This window comes from Carassius gibelio, chromosome A14 (assembly GCF_023724105.1).
Source record: "Carassius gibelio isolate Cgi1373 ecotype wild population from Czech Republic chromosome A14, carGib1.2-hapl.c, whole genome shotgun sequence".
In the NCBI taxonomy this organism is placed as follows: Eukaryota; Metazoa; Chordata; class Actinopteri; order Cypriniformes; family Cyprinidae; genus Carassius; species Carassius gibelio.
Genome location: NC_068384.1, coordinates 17,491,828 through 17,513,876, shown reverse-complemented (window position 1 = coordinate 17,513,876; position 22,049 = coordinate 17,491,828). Strand labels below are relative to the sequence as shown.

At 36.0% G+C, this 22,049-nt stretch overlaps 2 protein-coding genes across 4 annotated transcripts in view; one reads left to right on the top strand and one right to left on the bottom strand.

Annotated features, from left to right (window-relative positions):
- The window catches only part of LOC128027689 (FERM and PDZ domain-containing protein 1), a 37,182-nt gene extending 22,023 nt beyond the window's left edge, over nucleotides 1-15,159 (bottom strand). The window contains exons 1-2 of one of the 3 annotated variants that reach the window (XM_052615499.1): nucleotides 14,723-15,159; nucleotides 8,239-8,380 (exon numbers count right to left, since the gene is read on the bottom strand). The gene's annotated coding sequence lies outside the window, so the exon portion shown is untranslated. Of the gene's footprint in view, nucleotides 1-875; nucleotides 1,014-8,238; nucleotides 8,381-14,722 lie in introns of those variants that run through there. The other 2 variants (XM_052615498.1, XM_052615500.1) reach the window with 2 other exon arrangements.
- Nucleotides 15,160-16,109: 950 nt separating this feature from the next.
- LOC128027765 (glucosamine-6-phosphate isomerase 2) lies at nucleotides 16,110-21,389 on the top strand. The gene is made up of 7 exons (XM_052615623.1): nucleotides 16,110-16,256; nucleotides 16,562-16,725; nucleotides 16,865-16,966; nucleotides 17,367-17,549; nucleotides 18,312-18,496; nucleotides 19,272-19,446; nucleotides 20,743-21,389. Exons 2-7 carry the CDS (start codon nucleotides 16,602-16,604, stop codon nucleotides 20,805-20,807), a joined length of 834 nt encoding a protein of 277 aa, XP_052471583.1. The 5' UTR covers nucleotides 16,110-16,256; nucleotides 16,562-16,601; the 3' UTR covers nucleotides 20,808-21,389.
- Nucleotides 21,390-22,049: the final 660 nt, after the last annotated feature.

Genomic DNA, 22,049 nt, shown 5'->3' with positions numbered 1-22,049 from the left:
GTTAGTTGGCTTTTAGGTAATTATTTTAATGTATGCTCAACAAAGCTGCTTTTATTTGATTAAAATATGGTATCAGTAATACTGTAAAATATTATTACTATTTTAATGAATAGGTTTCTATTTTAAAATGTAATTTATTCCTATGATCAAAGCTGAATTTTCAGCATCATTACTCCAGTCTTCAGCGTCCTTCAGAAATCATTCTGATATGCTGATTTGCTGCGGAGGAAACATTTATTATTATCAGGGTTAAAAGCAGTTACGCTGCTCTAAATTCTTTTGGAAACTGTGATACATTTTATCAGGATTTTTTTTTTTTTGATGAATAAAAAGTTCTAAAGAAGCATTTATTTTATTGTATTGTTCTTTTGGAACAATACCATTTTCTTTACTGTCACTTTTGTCTTTGCTTAATTGTTTTTTTATCTTACTGAGCCCAAACATTTGAACCCCAGTGTATGCGTTTTAAACTTGTTTAAAATTGCAGTCCTGTTGCAACTTCCCATTTCAAAAGAAAATCAACACAGAAAAAAAAAAAACCTCAATGATTTCACAGAGCAAACAAGAAATGACATTCACAATCCATTTTACATCGTTAATGAGTCAAATCCATTTACTTTAATTACAGATGTATTTCAGATGCAGCTTATTTCATATTCTCATCTCAACACTCTCTCTGTCCTGTCTGTGTGCTGGGTTTTATGTATGCTAATAGCAGCGGCACAGTCATGAGGTGACACCAGGCCTGCCATTTAGAGGACAATCTACGTCACAACAGACAAGATATCACATGCATAATAACATCAGCCATCTACAGATGATAGAACTGCACACTGCGCCTATGCAACACACACACATTCAGTCCATCTAATTACCTGAACGACTTCTCTCGCTCCTCTGGACATCTGCTGCTACAAACACACATGCATCTCTCTCTTTCAGCCTCACACTGTTGTAAGTGTGTGTTATCTCTGCAGTCAGACACAAGGGAGCTCTTACACACTCACTCAATCACTCACAGACCACAACTGCTCTATACTGCACTGTGTGTGTGTGTGTGCGTGTGTGTGCGTGCTTACAAACACATTCTGGCTGATCAATAGGCACAGTTTTCTTCTTCTGTGTTTCGTCAGGCTCAGAATAATCTGCTTGATTATGCACTGATTTACTGGTTGCATTGCATGCTGGAGAGGGTCAATTGACCTTTTACCTTTGCTCTATGAGTCAACCATTTCATATGGATTCAGTCTAAACCTGATGTCTATGAAGTTTTGGGACTATATATACAAGTGCATCTAAATAAATTAGAATGTTGTGGAGAAGTTAATTTCAGTAATTCAACAAATTGTGAAACTTGTGTATTAAATAAATTCAATGCACACAGACTGAAGTAGTTTAAGTCTTTACTTCTTTTAATTGTAAAGATTTTGGCTCACATTTAACATCACCCCACCAATTCATTATCTCAACAAATAAGAATACTTCAAAAGACCAGTAGGGGTGCACCGATCACGATCGGCCGATCGTTAATGCGCATCTCGTCAGTAAAGCCAGTTCTCTAATCAGCGGTAAATTCCATCAGGTGCGTTATTTCACATAGAGGAGTTGTTACTACACAGAGCCGTTGTTAACTGAGAAGATGCGCAAATCCACGTTCATTATCAGTGTTTATTTGCGCAGCTAGTCAGTTAACAACGGGTCTGTGTAGTAACAGCTGCTCTATGTGAAATCACGCACCTGATGGAATTTACCGCAAGATTTACTTCAAACATACTACAGTTTTATCATTACCAGAGAAAAATTACCGTAGAAGAAAACAATTAGCGAAAATAGGTGTGTTGCTTTATGAATTGTGTTCTAATACTTTTCATAATGCAACAATGTGTAAAATCAATCTTGTGTAACTAGACAGTGTTGATGTAAAGTAAAACATTTAAAAATAATTTTAATTTGTCCATTAATAAAATTAATTTGAATAAGACAAATCAAATCAAATGTAATTGTAAAACTTAAAAAAAAAAAAAAAAAAATTTTTTAAGTACTAATATATTAAATACTAATATATATTACATAATAAAAACAACAGTAGCAAATAACAAAATTACTAGAACTACAACTTAACTGTTAAATATTAAATTGAACTATTAAGTAAAAACTATAGCAGTTCATTAAAAAAAAGCTAGAAGGGTTTATATTAAAACTATAGTAAAAACTATAGTAAAAACTATAGCAGTTCATAAAAAAAAAGCTAGAAGGGTTTATATTCACATTGTTACATCTTCACAAACAGACAGAAACTAAATAGGTAGAGACAAGTATGTGTAAGCGTGTCCTACTTCAAAGCTGCTGAAGCAGGGAAAGGAGGAGCTCATTCATATGACTGACAAAAGAGCAGATCAGACCCGTTCAGATCAGTTTTATGTTTGGTCTGCGTTACAGAACAGTGATCATAAACCAGCATTTCTGGCCTTTGAATTCAGATGGCTGTGACTGACACATGGCACTGCCTGAATACTAGAATTAAATAGATGAAATCATCATTTCCAATTCACTGTCTTTGAAAATTTCCCTGGTTTTCGGTATGCATAATTCACATTACTCTTAACAAAAAAAAAACAAAAAAAAAAAATTTTTAGTTTCTAATGTTCTGGGGCGCTTTTAGTGGGTTGTTATGCAGTTGCTAGGTTGCTCTGGTTGATTTGTTGTGCCCCAGGTTAAAACTATGATCACTTAGTAAAGTAGCAGCACACCTTTCCTCACACATGACTTGAGGAATACATCTTGAGCAGAAATGCTGCAGTATGAGTTCCACACATAAGTTTAATGGTTAGGATTAAAGGACATATACAGTATGAGGAACACCTAACATCCAAGATCTGTTGGATAAAATTAAATTCTGACCTACATTACTTCATACTAAATATTCGAATCAATATTCATGCTGAATATTCAAATGCTGCTGCATGCCGTCTGTGAGTTGAAAATGCATGTAAACTCAGTTTAGATGATCTCTTGACCCCCAAGGCTCCTCGAGCGCAGCTAGATTAGTGGCTCTCATGGTACTGTTACAAACATGATTAAACCAGTGTGCAATCAGAGCGCTGAACATGTGCGTGCGTGAGGTATTACTGGATTAGTACACCCACCTAGTAAGGGTGTCATTTAGTCACTTGTACTGATCCGAACTGATCTGGATCTGCAGATCTGAATCGGGCAGCTGCACTGTGCTTATGCATTAAGTAGGAGATGCTATTGATATTTCATAGCTGCACAGTAAAAAGTAAAAGTTAACTGGATGAATATAAAGTGACTGCAGATAATAAAACAGTAGGGTTTTGTTTTGAGAATTTATGCACTGTATATGGGACACCCGTGTGTGTGTGTGTGTGTGTGTGTGTGTGTGTGTGTGTTGACTGAGGTAAGAGCCTGAGTGCAGTCATGAAGACGTCTGCAGTGACAGTTTCAACTTGTGTTCATCCATAAAATCAATGGGCCTCTTCTATTTCCACCTGCATTTCTGCATCTTCTGCAAGACTCAAATCAAACAGCCATTTAACACAGCTCTCGATTTCGAAGTCAATAGTAACCTCTACACTTGTGTATTGATTTTTTTAAAAAGTCCTTCTGCAACAGGTTTTTCTATAAGCACATACACACTGAAGAAAGCTCTCAAAGCAAAAAGCTTACCAAGTTGGCTAGGCTCATGGAATTGAATTTATTAAATTATATAATTAAGTTTTGTTTTAGCCACTTAGTTCCAGTGTGTTGACTGTCTTCTGTACTAGATGTAGTAAAAACAAGTTCAGTTTACATTAAGAAATGTTGAAAATCAATTGCACAAGTCTCCATTGCTTAAAATGAAAGATTAAATCCATTTGGATATCAATAGTACTAAGGATGTTTGCAGTACAAACTATATGTTAACAATGTACTGTAATCTTATTAATATTAAGTAACATTCTAAATTAGCTAAAACTGACATCTTTAACTCGATACTTGATTCGTTTATTCAGAAAGAGACTGCCTTATTTAATTTATATAATTACTTACTTTAACTTAGTTTCCCTTCAGGTTTGATTAGTAAAATAAGGCAATAGTAAACTGAATTTATTCACCTTTTTTCCACAGTAATAAACAGGAAAATAATTTAGAAAAACTCATCAGTTATGAAACAACTTCCATTTGAGATATAAAGCAGCTCTACATAAGACAACAGTGTCATTATTTGGCTCAGTTTAGTTAAGTGTTGTTAAAAATAGTTTAATGTTGAGCATAACTGGAAAATGCAGGTTCACTATTGAAATGTACACAAGATTTTTTAGATTTTATTAATTTCAGTGACACATCCCAGGAAAACATATTCAGATTTATACATGGCTGTACAGAAACACAAAATGTGTGTACATGTGTTTAAAACTTCTTTCCAAAGTTAATAATCCCACATTATTTTACACACATAGCTTGTTAAGATCTAGTTTACATGCCACAAAAAGCAGTATCTGGCAGACAATGCAGATTCAGAAACTGTTTGAAACTGGTAGTTTTAACACTTTTGTGTTAATATATGCATCAGCAACAGTCTTTGAGTTGTTCATCTCAAGCTGAAACTAGACAGTTCTTGGCCAAAATAAGATGCAGTGTGGACCAGACCTTATGCTGATAGAAGTCAGGCTCTGTGAGATTACTTCCAGCCTCAGTATTTCATTCAGTTCCTTTGAGAGCATCTGTAATGACACTGCAGCCTCCAGCGGTACAGTATAAGTGCTCAGATTTAGACACTCACACTCAGCTAAGTGATTTCTGTTGTTTTCTGACAATCTCACTCCACTAATACTGCACAATTAAGTCCAAATCATTGGCTGCAATCATTCTGTCTCACTCAAACTCAACTAATAATTCCTTAAAGGGTTAGTTCATCCAAAAATAAAAATTATGTCATTAATGACTCACCCTCGTGTCGTTTCAAACCAGTAAGACCTCCGTTCATCTTGGGAACAGTTTAAGATATTTTAGGTTTAGTCCATTGAAAATGTATGTACGGTATACTGTCCATGTCCAGAAAGGTAATAAAACATCTTCAAATTAGTCCATGTGACATCAGAGGGTCAGTTAGAATTTGTTGAAGCATCCAAAATACATTTGGTCCAAAAATAACAAAAATTACGACTTTATTCAGCATTGTCATCTCTTCCGTGTCTGTTGTGAGCGAGTTCACGACGCTGCATTGATGCTGATGAGTTACGACACTGCTAACGTGTTTTCTGGTGCGCCCAATAACAAAGATAACATGTCAGCAGCGTCGTACGTCATCACATGGACTACTTTGATGTTTTTCTTACCTTTCTGGACATGGACAGTATACTGTACATACAGCTTCAATGGAGGGACTGAGAGCTCTCAGACTAAATCTAAAATATCTTAAACTGTGTTCCAAAGATAAACGGAGGTTTTACGGGTTTGGAACGACATGAGGGTGAGTCATTATTATCATGAGGGTGACATAATTTTGATTTTTGGATGAACTAACCCTTTAATGCAGTCTGACTCATGCTCTAATAACTTCCCACTACTGCATACTACTAATGTGTACTGTATATACCGTATTTTCCGGACTATAAGTCACACTTTTTTTCATAGTTTGGCTGGTCCTGCGACTTATAGTCAGGTGCGACTTATTTATCAAAATTAATTTGACATGAACCGAGAGAAATTAACCAAGAGAAATGAACCAATAGAAAACATTACCGTCTGCAGCCGAGAGAGGGCGCTCTCTCGCGGCTGGAGACAGTAATGTTTTCTCTTGGTTCTTGGGTCTAAATAAATGCGACTTATAGTCCAGTGCGACTTATGTATGTTTTTTTCCTCATCATGAAGTATTTTTGGACTGATGCGACTTATACTCAGGTGCGACTTATACTCCGAAAAATACGTTAATGGTTTTACATTCATTTACTGACATACTGACATATAGGGCCAGTTGTCTTGCTATTTTGTTACACGCTTGACCATGGTTCAGGATGGTCAATATTTAATTGTCTTACACTTGGCCTATAATGAAGAGAATGACAATAAACCTAACTTGACTTTTAAACAGTCTGGCCCCATGACTGCAGTTTCAGCAGCATCGGTTTCCAGGTTTCTGTATGATCTCTTTTCTTTAATATATCACCAGGGCCAAAGATGTCTCTTTTCAGACAAAATAGATGATGTTTCATTTTTGTGAGCGATGACCGTTGGGCACAATAGAAAGCTGCTGAAAGAAGCCTACATTCATCTTTTGATCCATTAAACTAATATTCCAGGTACAATATAATTTAAGATCTATTGCTAGCATTGATGACAGAAAATCATCCATCAAAAACCTATTTACAGTAATACATTTAGAGATTTTAGGGTTCTGGCTCCTTAATGATTTGTTAAAGATTATTTGAGGAAGAATAAACAGCATCCTCATGAGCCTAATTCCAAATCATTTCAACCAAACAATACCAACAAATTAAATGTAAACTGCATAAAAAAAAAAAAAAAAAAAAAAAAAAAAAAAACTTATTTTAAGGTGCCCTTTATGGAGCCATAAATTTCAAAAACAATGTTTTTTTTAAAACTCTCAATCAACTGCTTCGCAAAAAATTATTCACTTTTTCAGAGAGGCAAAATAGCTATTTTAGAAGCAATTAAATATTCTTTATACACAAGTATTAAAATTCATTCATTCATTCACATTAATAAAAAATGAACCTACATTATAAAAATTACCAGAAATAGTTATTGTTATGGTTTTTGTTCTTGGTGTGCATAAACCTTTAGCCTTGTTATTCCTCTCTAATGTAGCTTCTTTCGCTGGACCGAAGAGATATGCATGAACGATGCTAAATCAAAGTCTTAGAATGACTGTAGTGCTGTCAATCAAAGCACTAGGCACGTCATGATGCTCACAATAAGCAACATCTTACAGTTACCCATCTATAATCAGAGCTATAAGTCATTCTAACAGCTAGCTACTAGGCATACAGCCACAGATTCTCCACCGCTTCTGACCATGTGGTCCAGATCGCACCGGGAAGCTGTTCTCAGCTCTAAAACCACCTCAAAGCATCTATTAATGCAGCCTACAGTAACTCTGCACCCTCCCTCCCATGTCTGTCCCAACCCCCATCTCCTCCTGAACTAAAGCAGACGCTTATAGTTATAATAAACACCATGCACGCTGCTGAGGAAGACTGCTTGATGTGTTGCTCATACTTTCTCTCCATTCTGTTCAGGATCCATTACTGAAAGAATCATTTTTAATATGTAACCATAACCTGTGCGCTCAGTCACTAGATCAAATGTTTGAGACTCTTTACCAATGAAGGAATGACTCTAGAGATGTTAATCTGCTAGAAGACACTCTCGGTTAGTATTTATTATGCTTGCTTGAGTGCTTCACATCGCTGGTTGAATGCACTGGTCGTCAGCAGTCATGCAATGTGACTGTGACCCACTGCACTGAGAAGCTGACTTAAATTCAAGTTGAACCAACTTTGCTTTTTTTCAATAGTAAAATGATTTCTCCTATCACATCCAATGTTATTTTAGTGTTATTTATATACTATTACATTATTTATTCATATCAAATTTGATTATTTATATTTTTAGCTTTTATCTTAATTTTAATTTTGTTTTGTGCATGTCCTTTATATAACATTTCTATTTAGATCATTTATTTATTTTATTTTAGGAATTTAACCAACTCATTTATTTTAGTCAGATTAATTTCATTTCAACTTTATTTCAATTACTGAAAATGTATTTAATTATGTATTTATTTTACCCCAGTTTTAACACTACTAACTAACACTAACTACTTTTATGGTGCATTTGATGTCCTTTTAGGATGAAAAGTGACCGCTTGCTTGCTTTCAGTGAATGGAAAAGAGAATATAAACGTCATGAGCAAATGATACCAACATTTTCAATTTTTGGATGAACTAGCCTATTCCTTTAACATTAACAACCTGTTTTCACACTGCAGGGAAAAATCGAACATGTACGGGTTTCATTCATTCAAATTCAAAATCAAAGCCACAAACAGCACGAATCCCTGAGGGAATGAGCGCTCAGCATCTTCAGAAAGATAAATCCCTGAGTGTTTCTAATTCAAATTATGCTTTCTGTCACAAGTGGATGCATCCATTTGTTACACCTGCATCTATTATACATCTTTTCAGCAGAATAGCTTAATGAACCGTAGCTCACCTGGGTTTAGCTTGTGTCCTAACAGCTCCAGAATGCAGAAATCTCAGCATGTGATTGGCTGTCACATCTCTCTTGTGTGGACTGGTTGAGAGGTGGCGGAGACGGGCCCTCACAACCATCAGGACCAATGAGGACTGATCTGCTAGAAATAAAAGCATAATATAAAAAGACTCTGAAATATGTATGGTACGACATCATGTAGATTACTGATTGTATTTGATCACTGTCCATGTTCATAAACCCATTCACACTCACAATGATTCTGTCATTGAAAATGCATTACGCCAATGATTTTAATGCACTTTTTAAATGGCCAAATGTGTTTCCTAAGAATTGTTTTCAGATTAGTTTGGCTAATTGTTTTTTTTTTTTTTTTACCCTATTTTACTTTTTGAAGCCATTTCAGAGCAAACACTTAAGCAATTTTTGTTTCAAGCATCTCTGATTAAAAAGTGGAGCAAGACATTTCTAAGAATCAGTTCAAACTTTTTTTTTTTCAAAAATGTCAATGGGTGTTTCCGTGTGCCATTTTTTCATGTTAAAATATTTTAGTTAAAATATGCAATGATGTTCATTACTGTAATATTGGTACATTTCAATAAAAATGGTTCAGTGGTATTCTTCATGTTGTCATTTTAGTGAAAATTAGTGTAGGAAACATAATCATGGTGACTGTTTGGATTTAATTATAGCTTTTGATATGAAACACACGCACACACACACACACACACACACACACACACCTTTTTTCCAGTGTAATTTCAGTGCAAATACATAAATATTGTGACAAAAGGCTGAAAAACATTAAGATATTAAAGTCTTAATTGCCAGAGCCATATCTTCTATATCATCTGAAATTCAAAAGACAGACTTTTTGTCTCTGTGTGTAACTGTACACCTGGCCTGCATCAGAATCAGCGAATAAATCTGAATTTCTACACTAATCCTGATAGATGAATCTATTTCCTGTGTTCAGCCTCGAGTGCAATGCTTGCCCATCGACTGCGCTTTATTAACATTTCACAGTGTGTAGTTCTGAGACTTTCACTCCAGTGCACATGAAATCATGCGATGAGAGCCATCCTCAGGCTGTGTCTCACTGCGTTTGTGTCACATACATCTGAGGCTCTTTAGGCCTCAAAGCATCTGCAGGGCTTGTGATGTCAGCAAACATACATCTTGACCCCCTGGATGTGATTTCAATTTCCCAGTGTCCCTTTTCCCAGTGCAACCCTTGTGTAACTGAGGTCCAGCCGTTCAATGCTTGCCCTCTTTAGCACGCCGTACTGACGAATATCTAGCTCATGCCGACTGCAAGACTCATGAATAATGAATTCCAATAATGCAGCTACTGCACTTGAGCAAGACTGCTGCGGTTCATGTGCTTCACAGCCAATACGAGAGGAAGGTGCGATAAAGACAAATGACTACATTTAATAATATGAAGACATTTTCTTTTTTGGAATAATAAATCATTAACATGAAGACCAGAACCAATCTTGATTTCATATTGACCGGATGCTTCTATGAAACATAAATGAGACCATCTACTTCCGCGGTTTTCTTCTGGATGGACGTAAGCATAGGCAAAGAAAGAGGAAACAAACAGACATAAAAAGCAAGAGATAAAATAATGAAAAAGGAAAACTAGAGAACATAAACAGAAGGACTACAAAAAACAGTTAAGCGGGGCGGCGCAGCACCTTGCCGCAATACAGCAGAATTACTGCTCAGCAACAAATTTGTCAAGAAGCAGTCAATGAGGAACGGCCAAATAAACAGGCCAGGCATGAGTCTGACCTGTGCTGCTCCGTGTTGCGACAGTCTGGCATTCCAAAAATACGCTATTTTACGCCTATTGAACAGCGTGACACTGTCATTTCCAACCCCCTACAGAAACAGCATCTCTTTGCCCTCCGAAAATAAACTGGTGGAAATGTGAAAACCGTATCAGTGTCTTCGTGATCGTTGGACTGCACAGACACAATCAGTCCCCGGGGAATCAATAGAGATCGTGTCTGCGAAACGGAGAGTTTGTCTCCTATCCTATCTGACTGGGACAGAAATGGATGTTTGCTTGTGACTCTGACATTTACAGCTCTCATTAAACTGCTAAAGAAGTCGAAGGAAAAGGTCTACAAACGTCAAGACCCAGAAACGAACAGGAACAAAATGAGGTGCAGCCTTTTCACACACAAAACCAAACCGCATTACAATTTGGCATGCGTTTTGTCCTGCACAGATTGTTTTGGGGATATGAATGATACTTAAAGTTGTGTGGCTATTTGACTATGCAACAGAGCGCTGCAGTGTTGATGTCCTCTATTTTTGTGAGCCAACCCCTGTGTTAGCATCATCCTGGATCCCTTGACAAAAACCCCATTGCATTTTTCCATTGGCTTCTGGGAACTGCATAAATACAAACCTTTTTTCGAGTGGTCTATAAAAATGCATTATCCCTCCAGCTCTCTATTGGATTTTTTTAACTTTAATTGCATTTTGACTGATTATGGGAAAAACACACAGAATTCATGAAAGAGTACTGCATTAGAAACTACCTGGCAACCCCTGAGCCACCACAACAAAAACCAACGCAAGTCGCAACTGCATAAAACTGAATGCCGAACACTGTCCATGTAGGCACTCTTTCATTGCATTTGTCCTCATTTTCACCCTTCTTTCCCTCAGCTGACACAGTCCCGTCTCTCCCCTCCCCCAACCATCTCGCTCTCTTTCAGCAGGATTGAGGGATTGCATGGAATCAGGAAGATGATTCTGTGGGCTCTGCCACTGAATGTTCAAATCCAGTTTGAACTGAGAGCAAGGAACGTAAAAGACAAGACAACACTGGGCCAAGATGGGCCACAGCAGCTAGCAATGGGAGGGACTTAGCAAGAGCTAAACTTGCGTCTGCAAATATTATTGCTATTTTGTCTGGGTTTAGTATTACAGTATTCAATGAAAATGTAAATTATTTTTTAATTTACTTAGCCTCTTTCTTGTTTGCTGGGGGAAAAAATAGGACGAGAAATTGTGAAGAATGTCAAACCTCTCTTTATCACACAAAAGAACCTGGATGGCATTTCAATATTTAATCACAGGTGAATTCTTTCATAATATATAAAACAGCAGTTCAGAGATTCTTAAAAAAAAAACAACAACTAATATTTCCTCATTATTTAGACATATTTAGAAAAAGAATTTGTGATGGACACAATACTGCTTTTCAATAGTAGGTTTGCATGAGCAGTTCTAAACAGTGAGAGACTCAAAGAAAGAAGCTATTAACCATATGCCCTCCAGGTCTAAATGCCACTGAATTTTAGAGATTCCAGAGATTTCTAACATTTCACATTGCACAAATGCAGATTAAATGTAATGCATCTTGTTATCGGCTTCATCACATTCTTGAAAAACGCAACTATGTGGCATATGCTCTTAAAACGAGGGGTTCAACCCTGCTTGGTACTGCACCAATTGAGGACTTAAGAAATGCATCAGACGTGTTGCGGTTCACAGCTTCAGTCTGTAAACTAAGTCAGATTTGTTTCATCCTATACCTATTAACTAACAGCCAAATAAATGGTCCTAGAATAATGCTGTTTCCTTTGCTTTGTCTGTGCCAGTCAGCAGTTTGTTGTCTGTTGAAAATGATTCCACATTTCCTCTTTAGCACTAATTAAATCGCTCTTCTCTTCCTGATTCTGCCTGTCAGAGCCGTCCATTAGCATATTAAAAGAAAGAACCTTTTGTGTAACCTCTCAATTCAATTCCATCGGCGACAGCGGCCGAGGGCTTTCAGTTCCCAGCATGCTGGTAAATCTAGCCACCATTTGGAGATTAATATTCAGCATTTGCACTTATTAATGACTTGCATCTGGAAATTAGAGAATGTAGAAATTTCTGTAGGTCCATGACAAGTTGGGACTGAAATCCTTCATTATTTCAAAAATATTCTCTGAAAAAAAGGCTGATTTGAGTCTAAAAAAAACATGATTTTTAAACTCACACTGTAGGTACATCTACAAAAAGTGATTCAGATTAGCTGTTCGGTTAAACAAGTGGTTAATTTAGACACAAAATATGTAGACAAGAGAAGACCAGAGGCCATGAAAGAGGCTAATCATAGGTATAAAAACCTACGCATGTTTGCAATGTGTGTGTTATGAAGTCAAGGTGAATTTGGGTTACATGAGCTGCCTGTATTTCCTGATGTGTAAGTACAGCAGGCCGTTTCTCTGCACTGGAACTACATCATATGTTCTCCATTCATCATTGAGTCATCAGCTGAGCCCGAAGCCGCACAAAATGCTGAGAATACACACGTACACACACACACACACACACACACACATACACAGAGCAGGGGATTTCCCTAATTCAAAGACACGTGAACACACACATTTCCCACAGTGCTAATTCTTGATGTGAGATCTGAGACAATATCTTATAATAAAATACCAAAGTCAGGTTCAGGAAGCAAAAATCCCAAATCAGTTTGCATAACATCACATGAAACTTTCAAAAGGAACCTGCTATGAGCTCTCGAGGACAAACAGTGGTATTGAAAAAAAAATATTTTTTTAAATATTTGATTTCTTTGAATTATTGCTTCAAAAGGTATTTTACCTGTCTTTTTATCTTTGATTTTACAATACCTTGAAAAAAAAAATCAAATCAAAGGTTGTTATACTGTAATTTGTACTGTATATCAGTACAGCTGGTTAATAATAATAATAATATTTAATTTTTGTTCATTTTAAAGAGGCCAAAGAATTAGGAAAATATTTGAAAGGGAAAAGGTAAAAAATGTACAGTAAAACAAAAACAAAACAAAAATAAACTTAAAAGCTGTATTATTCTGTTTTATTACTAGCCATAAAACATCACCAGATTGCTCTTAAGATAAATGTATAATATCATTTGATTGACTCTTTATTTCCATATTAAATAGATACAATACATAGATTTAAATAATGGCAATACAATTCACCACCCCTCAAACCATGTGACCACAACATACTTCATATAGAGTAAAATACTGATTTTAAATATAATTTAAATTCACATTATTAATAAAATGTATGTTTAATAAAGATTTACAGGTGTGTCCCTACACTTTGTTACACCTTTTATAAGAAAGCTTGCTGTTCAATCCCAGTAAAATATAACCGTAATAAAATAAATATAAAGTTTAAAAGATTAATCTAAATAATTTATTGGTATTAAGTTTTGTAGCCTGTTTTGTCTCTAGATCTCAGCATGCACAGAACATCATACACACTTTACTAAATAATCATGTTCCTTATTCTCCACACTTCCTCGTGACTTATTGTTGATAATCTAGTGCATTCGGCTGTGGCGTGCGCGCGCACATCCGTGTGTGCACATTACAATCCACTCATGAAAATGCATGCAAAATAAAGCTCAACATATTTAAACGTAAAGCAGGAATAGAGCTTAAAGTCTAGTGCAGTGTACACGATGTGCCCGAGCACCCGAAAAACCGAGAAGGCGAGGGAGAGAAAGAGGATTCATATGCCACACCTCACTCATTCAGACACGCAGCAGTTCTCCCACTGCAAGACATAAGCACATGGTCTACGAGATTTACAACTCCAGAGTAAATCTTAGGATGTTTCCACAGCATATGTCTGAACCATATATAGTCGAAACGCAACGCAAAAGCCGCAGCACGTGCAAGAGCGCGTCTTCAAAATAATTAACCAGCGTTCTCTGCACAATGATAAACACACGCTAGACATGTCCGAGTCATTAAAGCGAATCGATTCCGTTGAACTGTTTATTCATTTGAAACGATTCAGTGATTGCTTTTAAAATAGGGTTACAATAAGCGTGACAGACCTGCTTGCGTTTTAACGTTCATCAGAAGTGCTGTTTTAAGATCAAGTCTGATCGTTAAAAATACAAATGTGACAATGCTCTTTGTATAACAGCCACTGCAGTTTTCAACTAAAGTCTCCAATTCCAACAAGGAAATACGCGTTTTTACAAAGAATCTTGTGCAACCAGCGTTAAAACAAATTCTGACGAGACTACTATGTCAATCAGACTGAAAAGAAATATATTGAACAAATGACAAAATCCTATTCTCGTCCGACCCTAAATCCAAAATGACCTACATACGCTACTCCGATCAAACTGTCTGTGTTTCCTCGATCCAGAGTGTTGAACAGATTTTTCCAAATCCGTAAGTGTCATCTCATTCAAGATTGAAGAAGTCATGTGTGTTAATCTAGTAAACAAAGAAAGAATGGTCAATCTTTTGTGGGTTCTCCAGTTTAATCTTAATCCGATTTGAATCTCGCTCTCCGTCCGTCCGAACAGCAGTGCGCGCACAGGAGACATGCATCTAAAGCCTTAAAATAACAACCCTTGATCCTCTAAAAGGCTCCTTGTTGGCACACAAACACATGTCCAGTGAATGAACATGCAGAAGAACAACAGATAAAGCTGCACCCACCTCGTGGTTTGAAAGGACGCCGGTGCGGTCCGGTGATGGAGAGCCAGCACGGGACGAAGGGAGCAGGTGGATCCGGCTGATTCAGACGGGACGGACAGGTGTGGGATGATGTTTGGGATGCGTGTCGGTGCAGGATGCTGGCAGAATAGGGACCAGTTTAATCCTCCATCTGAACGCAGACAGCCTCTCCTCGGCCGCTCCACCCCTCCCTCATCCCTTCCCAGTGAGGTCCGATTCGCAAATTAATCGTTGTTTCGAAACGGCTCTTTGTATTGATTCGGTTGAACCGATTCGAGAGGATCTGACCATTTGTGTGACTTATTCGAAAAGAAAACACAATTAAAATAGCAGTATTTCATTCGAAAACTAAGAACAATATATTAATAAACCAGAACATTTGCACTAGGAAAATAAAGAGATACAATTTCCACACAGCATGCTTTCAAGCCTATTATTATTATTATTATTTACTTTTAAATTCAAGGACCGAGCAAAAAAAAATAAAAAAAATAAAAAATAAAATAAAATAATTATATATATATATATATATATATATATATATATATATATATATATATATATATATATATATATATAATTGTATCTATATGGATGTAGGTTATATGTATTAACTTTGAGACACAGAAAAACAAACAAAACTATAAACAAACAATATAAAGCTAAGTCAATGGGAGGACGAACCAAACGTTAACAAACACTTCACTTTTACGTTTGAAATTTAAGCCATAATTTGGATGTGTTGTTTGAACGCAGCAGTAGGCTAGAACAATATTCAGGTCGAATAGTTTATCAATTCCTGCTCGTTTGCTAAATTATTTTAAACAGAACTATGTAGTCGATTCAGTTCAGATTCAGTTTCTGTAAACACTACTGCAATGTAGCGTCAAACGAATCGACGGATCATTTTTATTTAACCAGTTGACACGAACTGTCCGAACGAACCGATTCGCTCAAATGAATCAGACGTCTGCACACTATCATCCCTCAATCCGACGTCTTCTGTTCCTCTATCTGCGCCGTCTGCTTCCCTGGGGCCCTCATGCAAGGTCAGGCATAGAAGAAAAAGACGGACATTAAACGACTTGAGTGAAAATTGGACAAAATTATAATTACGCTGGGCAAAACATGTAAAACATAGATAGACAGATATCTGCACTGTTATTTATTACCTACAAATTTACAGTTTGTCATGCCAATAAAACGCATTTTGATTAATCAATAAAGTCTGTTCTATCAAACAACTGCGTCAGTACGATATGACATATTAATATTTCTTAATTCACATATATCGAATTTAAACAATATCCTACTAATGTTACATGCTTAATGTCATTTCATTCATACCGCACATTGCTTATTTCATATTAGAGGAGTATTCATGGGCAGTTGCTCCAACCCGGAAGTGCGTCGTCAGGGCACATGACCGGGACTCCATCACATGATCAGTGTTTTCAAAGAAAACTTGTACCCATTCACTCGGACGTGGCTGAAATCCTGCGCTTTATTACCGCAGGTAAAATATTTTATTACCCATTATATATCCATAACCTTTATTCGACAACTTTTGACACTTAAAAACGCAGCTGGTTGTAAATAAAGCTGGAGGATTTTATGGCATTAATATAAGTTCAAAAGCAAATGTGCAGTTTTATGATTATATATCGTCATACTGATTATATACTGTACGTGTTATTTGATCATATTTATTAAATCAAATGTGCATCTTGGTTGTTTTGCTCCTCACTGGACTGGGCTTTGCTAGATCCTCTGAATTGGTCAATGTTGGTCAATAATGCATTGATCTGTCTTTATTTTTAGAGTCTTGAGGGTTGCAGCGACCTGTTATCAGTGAGAAGTCATGAGACTTGTGATTCTGGACGACTATGATCTGTCCAGCGAATGGGCTGCAAAGTACATCCGCAACCGGATCATCCAGTTCAAACCCAGCGCTGACCGCTACTTCACTTTAGGACTCCCAACAGGTAAACTAAAATTCCCAATCAGTTCCCAATGCATTAAACCCACCCGTTTCTCTTAGAAATATCTGGAAATTCAACACATCAAGTAGGTTCTGATTATTATATAAATATATAGATCATTATATAATCTGATTATTTGCAGGTAGCACACCCCTCGGCTGTTATAAGAAGCTGATCGAATATCACAAGAATGGAGACTTGTCCTTCAAATTTGTGAAGACCTTTAACATGGATGAGTATGTGGGTGAGTGTGAACTGCACATATCACTTCTTATGAGAAGTGCTTGGTATGCAAGATCTCCACAAACTCTCTCAAAACAGAACGAGATCGAGTCAGCATAAAATAACGCATAAAACAATGTTAAAAAGCATTTACTCACTGACCCTCTGTCCTCAATCCCTTTCTAGTGTAGTTCAGTAAACAATTATTAAACATTATAGTTGCATTGTGACACGACTAAAACAAAGCATGTTGTCCATCAGATTCTCAATATAATGAATCTAGTTGGTTTACTTGTTTTCATAATTCCCATTGTTCATTTTCTTTAACTGAACGCAGTATTTATGTCTGTGTTAGAGTAGAAAGTAATGCAATAGTTAAAGGCACAATCATAATTATTGTCTACATTTCTCTTCTTCTTCAGGTCTGCCCAGGGATCATCCCGAGAGCTATCACTCCTACATGTGGAACAACTTCTTTAAGCACATTGACATCGAGCCCCAGAACACTCATATACTGGATGGCAACGCTAGCGACCTGCAGGCCGAGTGTGAAGCCTTTGAGCAGCATATCACTGCTGCTGGTGGAATTGAGCTGTTTGTGGGAGGTGCATACAATAAATCAGATCCCAATAAATAGTTTTTTTCAGACACAGATTAATCGAGAGACACCAGTAACAGTGCTTTGTGATGCATATCTTAATCTGTACACACAAAACTTGCTCTCTATGCAGTTTAACTGCGGCAATAACGAATGCTTTTGTCAGCGATACTTGTAAAGTGATTGCATGTTCTACTTCAAAATCAAAGGTCTGTTTGTTGGCCACAGAACTGATTCTTAAGCTTGCTGTAGCAATAATTGATTGCATATTTATCAGTGTTATTGTAATATTATTTATATAGTATTGTAGTATTTAATACTATTTTGAATTAGCATTTAGCATTTATTTTACATATTTTATTTGACTAAATTTGTGATTTTATACTTAAAATAAGCTTTAATTTACTGCAGTTTTAGTTTAACTTTTAAAATTGTATGCATGTTGAATTATTTATATTTTATGTGCTGCATTAATTATTTATATATTGCATGTACGGAGCAGAATGCTAATAACTTTTATGTATTTATTGGGGTAAATCTCCAAAAAAAAAAAAGATAAAAGTAATGAATTCAGTTAAAAGAAAATTACAATTTTATATATTGTTCTTATAATTAATAAGCACATTTTGGCTCATAACTGTAGTGCCTGTTTTTAGTGATTTGCCTTACTTTCATACCCAACTACTTTTATATTCAGAGTCATTGCATATTCTCATCCATTAATCTATTATTAATCATTCTCATTTATGTAATGCTTGTTTTTTTTCAGGCATTGGTCCAGACGGGCACATCGCCTTTAATGAGCCCGGCTCCAGTCTTGTGTCCAGGACAAGAGTGAAGACCCTGGCCAAGGACACGATAGTAGCCAATGCTCGTTTCTTTGGGAACGATCTTTCCAAAGTGCCCACAATGACGCTCACCGTTGGAGTAGGAACAGTGATGGATGCCAGAGAGGTAAAGTAATTCAATTACTTCTGTAGTATCATCTGTCATATAAGCCATAAAAGACACAGATGTATTAATGAGGCACAGAATGGAAAACAAACTGATTGTTATATCAGCTGCAAAGTTTAAAGTACCTTATTTTGAGTAATGTCACTCGTCATCTGAGTGTTCCTGAAGGCATCTTTTGTCCTTATCTTCAATAGAATCCTTTGTGATATCAGTGTCTTCCTTTTGTCCCAGTCAGACACACTTTTGTTTGGAGCATCTGTCCTCTGTAATTGATAGATTTAATTATCTTTTATATAATAACAAATGTTCTCATTGTTATAGCACTAAACTGAACATGTGTCTGTTTCTCAATGTGAGATTGATTGTGCTGGAATTAGAAACAAGTACATATACATACCTGAATACTTTAGCGGACAGGATGCTGGGTAAAATGTTCTTCAAGTCACATGATTTTGTTGATGTGGATGCCAGACATCACTTGACTGTCATGATATCATTAGACACTGTGCACCTCTTGAAACATTTCCAAGTTGTATTGTCCCAAATTGTAAAGCATTATAAGATTTTTTTTTTTTTTTTTTTTACTAAAATGGTTATTACAGTAATGAGAATAGATATTTTCTTTTGGTTTATGACCTGAGAATTTCTTTATTAGACATAAGAAATGTTGGTGACTGACTTTAAAGTCTGACTAGTTTTTGACATATGCTGAAAGCCAGCGTCCTGGATTTGATCGTTGTAAGACAATGCTGAACTTTTTGTCTTTGGTTTTTAGGTCATGATTCTGATCACGGGGGCTCATAAGGCCTTTGCCCTGTATAAAGCCATCGAGGAGGGTGTGAACCACATGTGGACCGTATCTGCCTTCCAGCAGCATCCACGAACCATTTTTGTTTGTGATGAAGACGCGACGCTGGAACTCAGGGTCAAAACTGTGAAGTATTTCAAAGGTACGTGACTCTGCTGCCTGAGGGGCAAATCTTTGACTTTCGTAGATGGAAAGTTGCTCTTTTGTTGAAGCAGATTGCTTGAAGATCAAAGGACTGGCAAACTGACTAAAAAGTTACTTATTTAAAAGGTAAACTTTCAACTCCGTTCAATTCAAGTAAAAAAAAACTAACATGTTCATTCAGATTTACCATTTATCTCTTAGAATATAAAATTCTGTCAATCTGATAAAGACGTGTACTGTTGTGACTTCATGAAATTCTTTATATCCTCGTGGCCTCAGGATTCATATATAACCATTCAAGACTTTAGATTTGAGGAAAACATTTATTTCATAATGATATCCCCCCACCACTGATATCCCAGTTTTTATTCTCCAATGAAAGGTTATATTTTTGTGATTTTTTTTCAAATAAAAGATCAAAAGGATTAACAATGCAGATTTATTTTCACAGCCTTCTTTGATCATATTTACCAAGGGCACCAACAATTGTGACCATGTGTTTGCGTGTGTGTGTGTGTGTGTGTGTGTGTGTGTGTACATATATATATATATATATATATAGTGAACATATAAATATATACAGTACAGACCAAAAGTTTGGAAACATTACTATTTTTAGTGTTTTAGAAATAAGTTTCTTCTGCTCATCAAGCCTGCATTTATCTGATCAAAAATACAGAAAATAAATTATATTGTGAAATATTATTACAATTTAAAATAATTGTTTTTAAATGTATTATACTTTAAATTATCATTTATTTCTCAAATATATACATTTGTGTGTGTATTTATTTATATATACATATACACAGTACACACACACATATATTATATAAACAATGTTATTTTGGATGGAATCAATTGATTTGACAGCACTAAATATTAATACACAATATTAATGTTTTATTAATATTAATATTAAATTTTATTGGTTTTATTGTCCTTGGTGAACATAAGAGATGTCTCTTAAAATCATTAAAAACTTCTTACCAACCCCACACTTTTCACCATCCCTTTTTCCCCTTTGAGCAAACCCAATAGAGCAGCTGTTTGTTTGTTTTTCATCTTTTTTTTTACTGGTCTCATCTCAGTTTTAGTGGTTGGCTCGTCTCAAAGTCAATATCTGTCTAAAGACGGCAGGTTCAAGATCTAAACCCGTCTGGAATGTCCATCACAAGCGCTTTTCCCAGAAACACAATCTGTCCCGTCTTAAGGGCTTTGGTCTCTCCTGGGGGTTTAATATCTTTGGCTGGACTGGATTTCCTAAACTGCTGATGGATCTTCTCTCCTACAGGGCTGATGCACGTCCACAATCAGCTGGTTGAGCCGATGCTCAGCGTGAAGGACTACATGGACTGAACGCGCCAGACGGGACGTCTGGAAAAACAACAGCAAAATCAGAATGGCATGAGTGTGAATGAGTGAAAACTGGCCTCAGGGACCACAGCAGTTTTGAATGGTCAGAAAGTGTTTAGATGTCAACATCAGCATAAAAAGTTGTACAAAATGCCTCTGCTTTTCATGGTGCCATGTTTACATACTCCAACTGGATCTCTGTATTAGCCTTTATAAATCACTTTGAAAATACTTTAAGGCCAGTATTAACAGGAAAAGACCATGGTTTAGGGAAATTGTACTAAGAAACACTCTTTAACACTTTCAGCTAATGTTTACTGTTTTCGATAACACTATTAGTTACTGTTCTTTGTGATATACAGGCTTTTTCCTTTCTTAAAAATGTAAAGCACGAGTCTGACATTTAACTTGTATTGTAAAACACGCTTTCATTTCATTGATTCATTTCATTTCATCAGTTTGTGCTGACTTTTTGTTTTTGGTGTTACTAAACCCTCCTGTACTGTACTCTGGTGAATGTTTTTGGAAGGAGAGTATACATTTTTATGGATTTACACATTTTCTTCCATTAAATTGTTAAAAGAATATGTGAACTGACTCTTAACAGAATTGCACTCCAAAAACCAAATCATCCACTCGTGTCTTTCTGTACTCAAGGATGAATAAATAATAATAATAATAATAATAATAATAATAAAAATATTCATTTATTGTCCCTTAATTTGTACAGACAGAATGAATCTTACAGAAAGATGTCCACGTCATATTTTGAGTACCACATGTCGCACTTAGTTCACGTCATTTCCACATTCAAAATTGATTATGAAGAAAACAATATAACCATATATTCCTAAGGAATAACTGTTGTACATACATTCACCTCTTCCGTTCACTAGCAAACAATTGAAACATAGCTCTCCCAGTAGATTGATTCACAAATCTTCAGCAACATCATAACTATCCTCCCAAAAATCCTAACCCCCTATGGGGTACAATTTTATGTTCTCCATGTCTGTAATAATTGAATGTAAAAAATAAAACACTGCATAGACTTCATTGTAAGAATTAAATATAAACTAATTCCTGTGCATATAAAATGTATTCAGTGTTTCTTTATTGAACCAACATGCAAATAAGTCCTGCGCTGCACGGATATATTTACATATTACGATATAAACTAGTTAGCAAACCATGATATATATTGTAACACCACCAAGCCCCATTACGAATGATTTATTTAAGCGT

What these genes read in the sequence shown, in the direction of transcription:
- LOC128027765 (XM_052615623.1), top strand. Translation starts at nt 16,602, where the DNA reads ATGAGACTTGTGATTCTGGACGACTATGATCTGTCCAGCGAATGGGCT. An exon ending in CACTTTAGGACTCCCAACAG is followed by an intron (nt 16,726 to 16,864) that starts GTAAACTAAAAT and finishes GATTATTTGCAG; the next exon opens with GTAGCACACCCCTCGGCTGT. An exon ending in TAACATGGATGAGTATGTGG is followed by an intron (nt 16,967 to 17,366) that starts GTGAGTGTGAAC and finishes CTTCTTCTTCAG; the next exon opens with GTCTGCCCAGGGATCATCCC.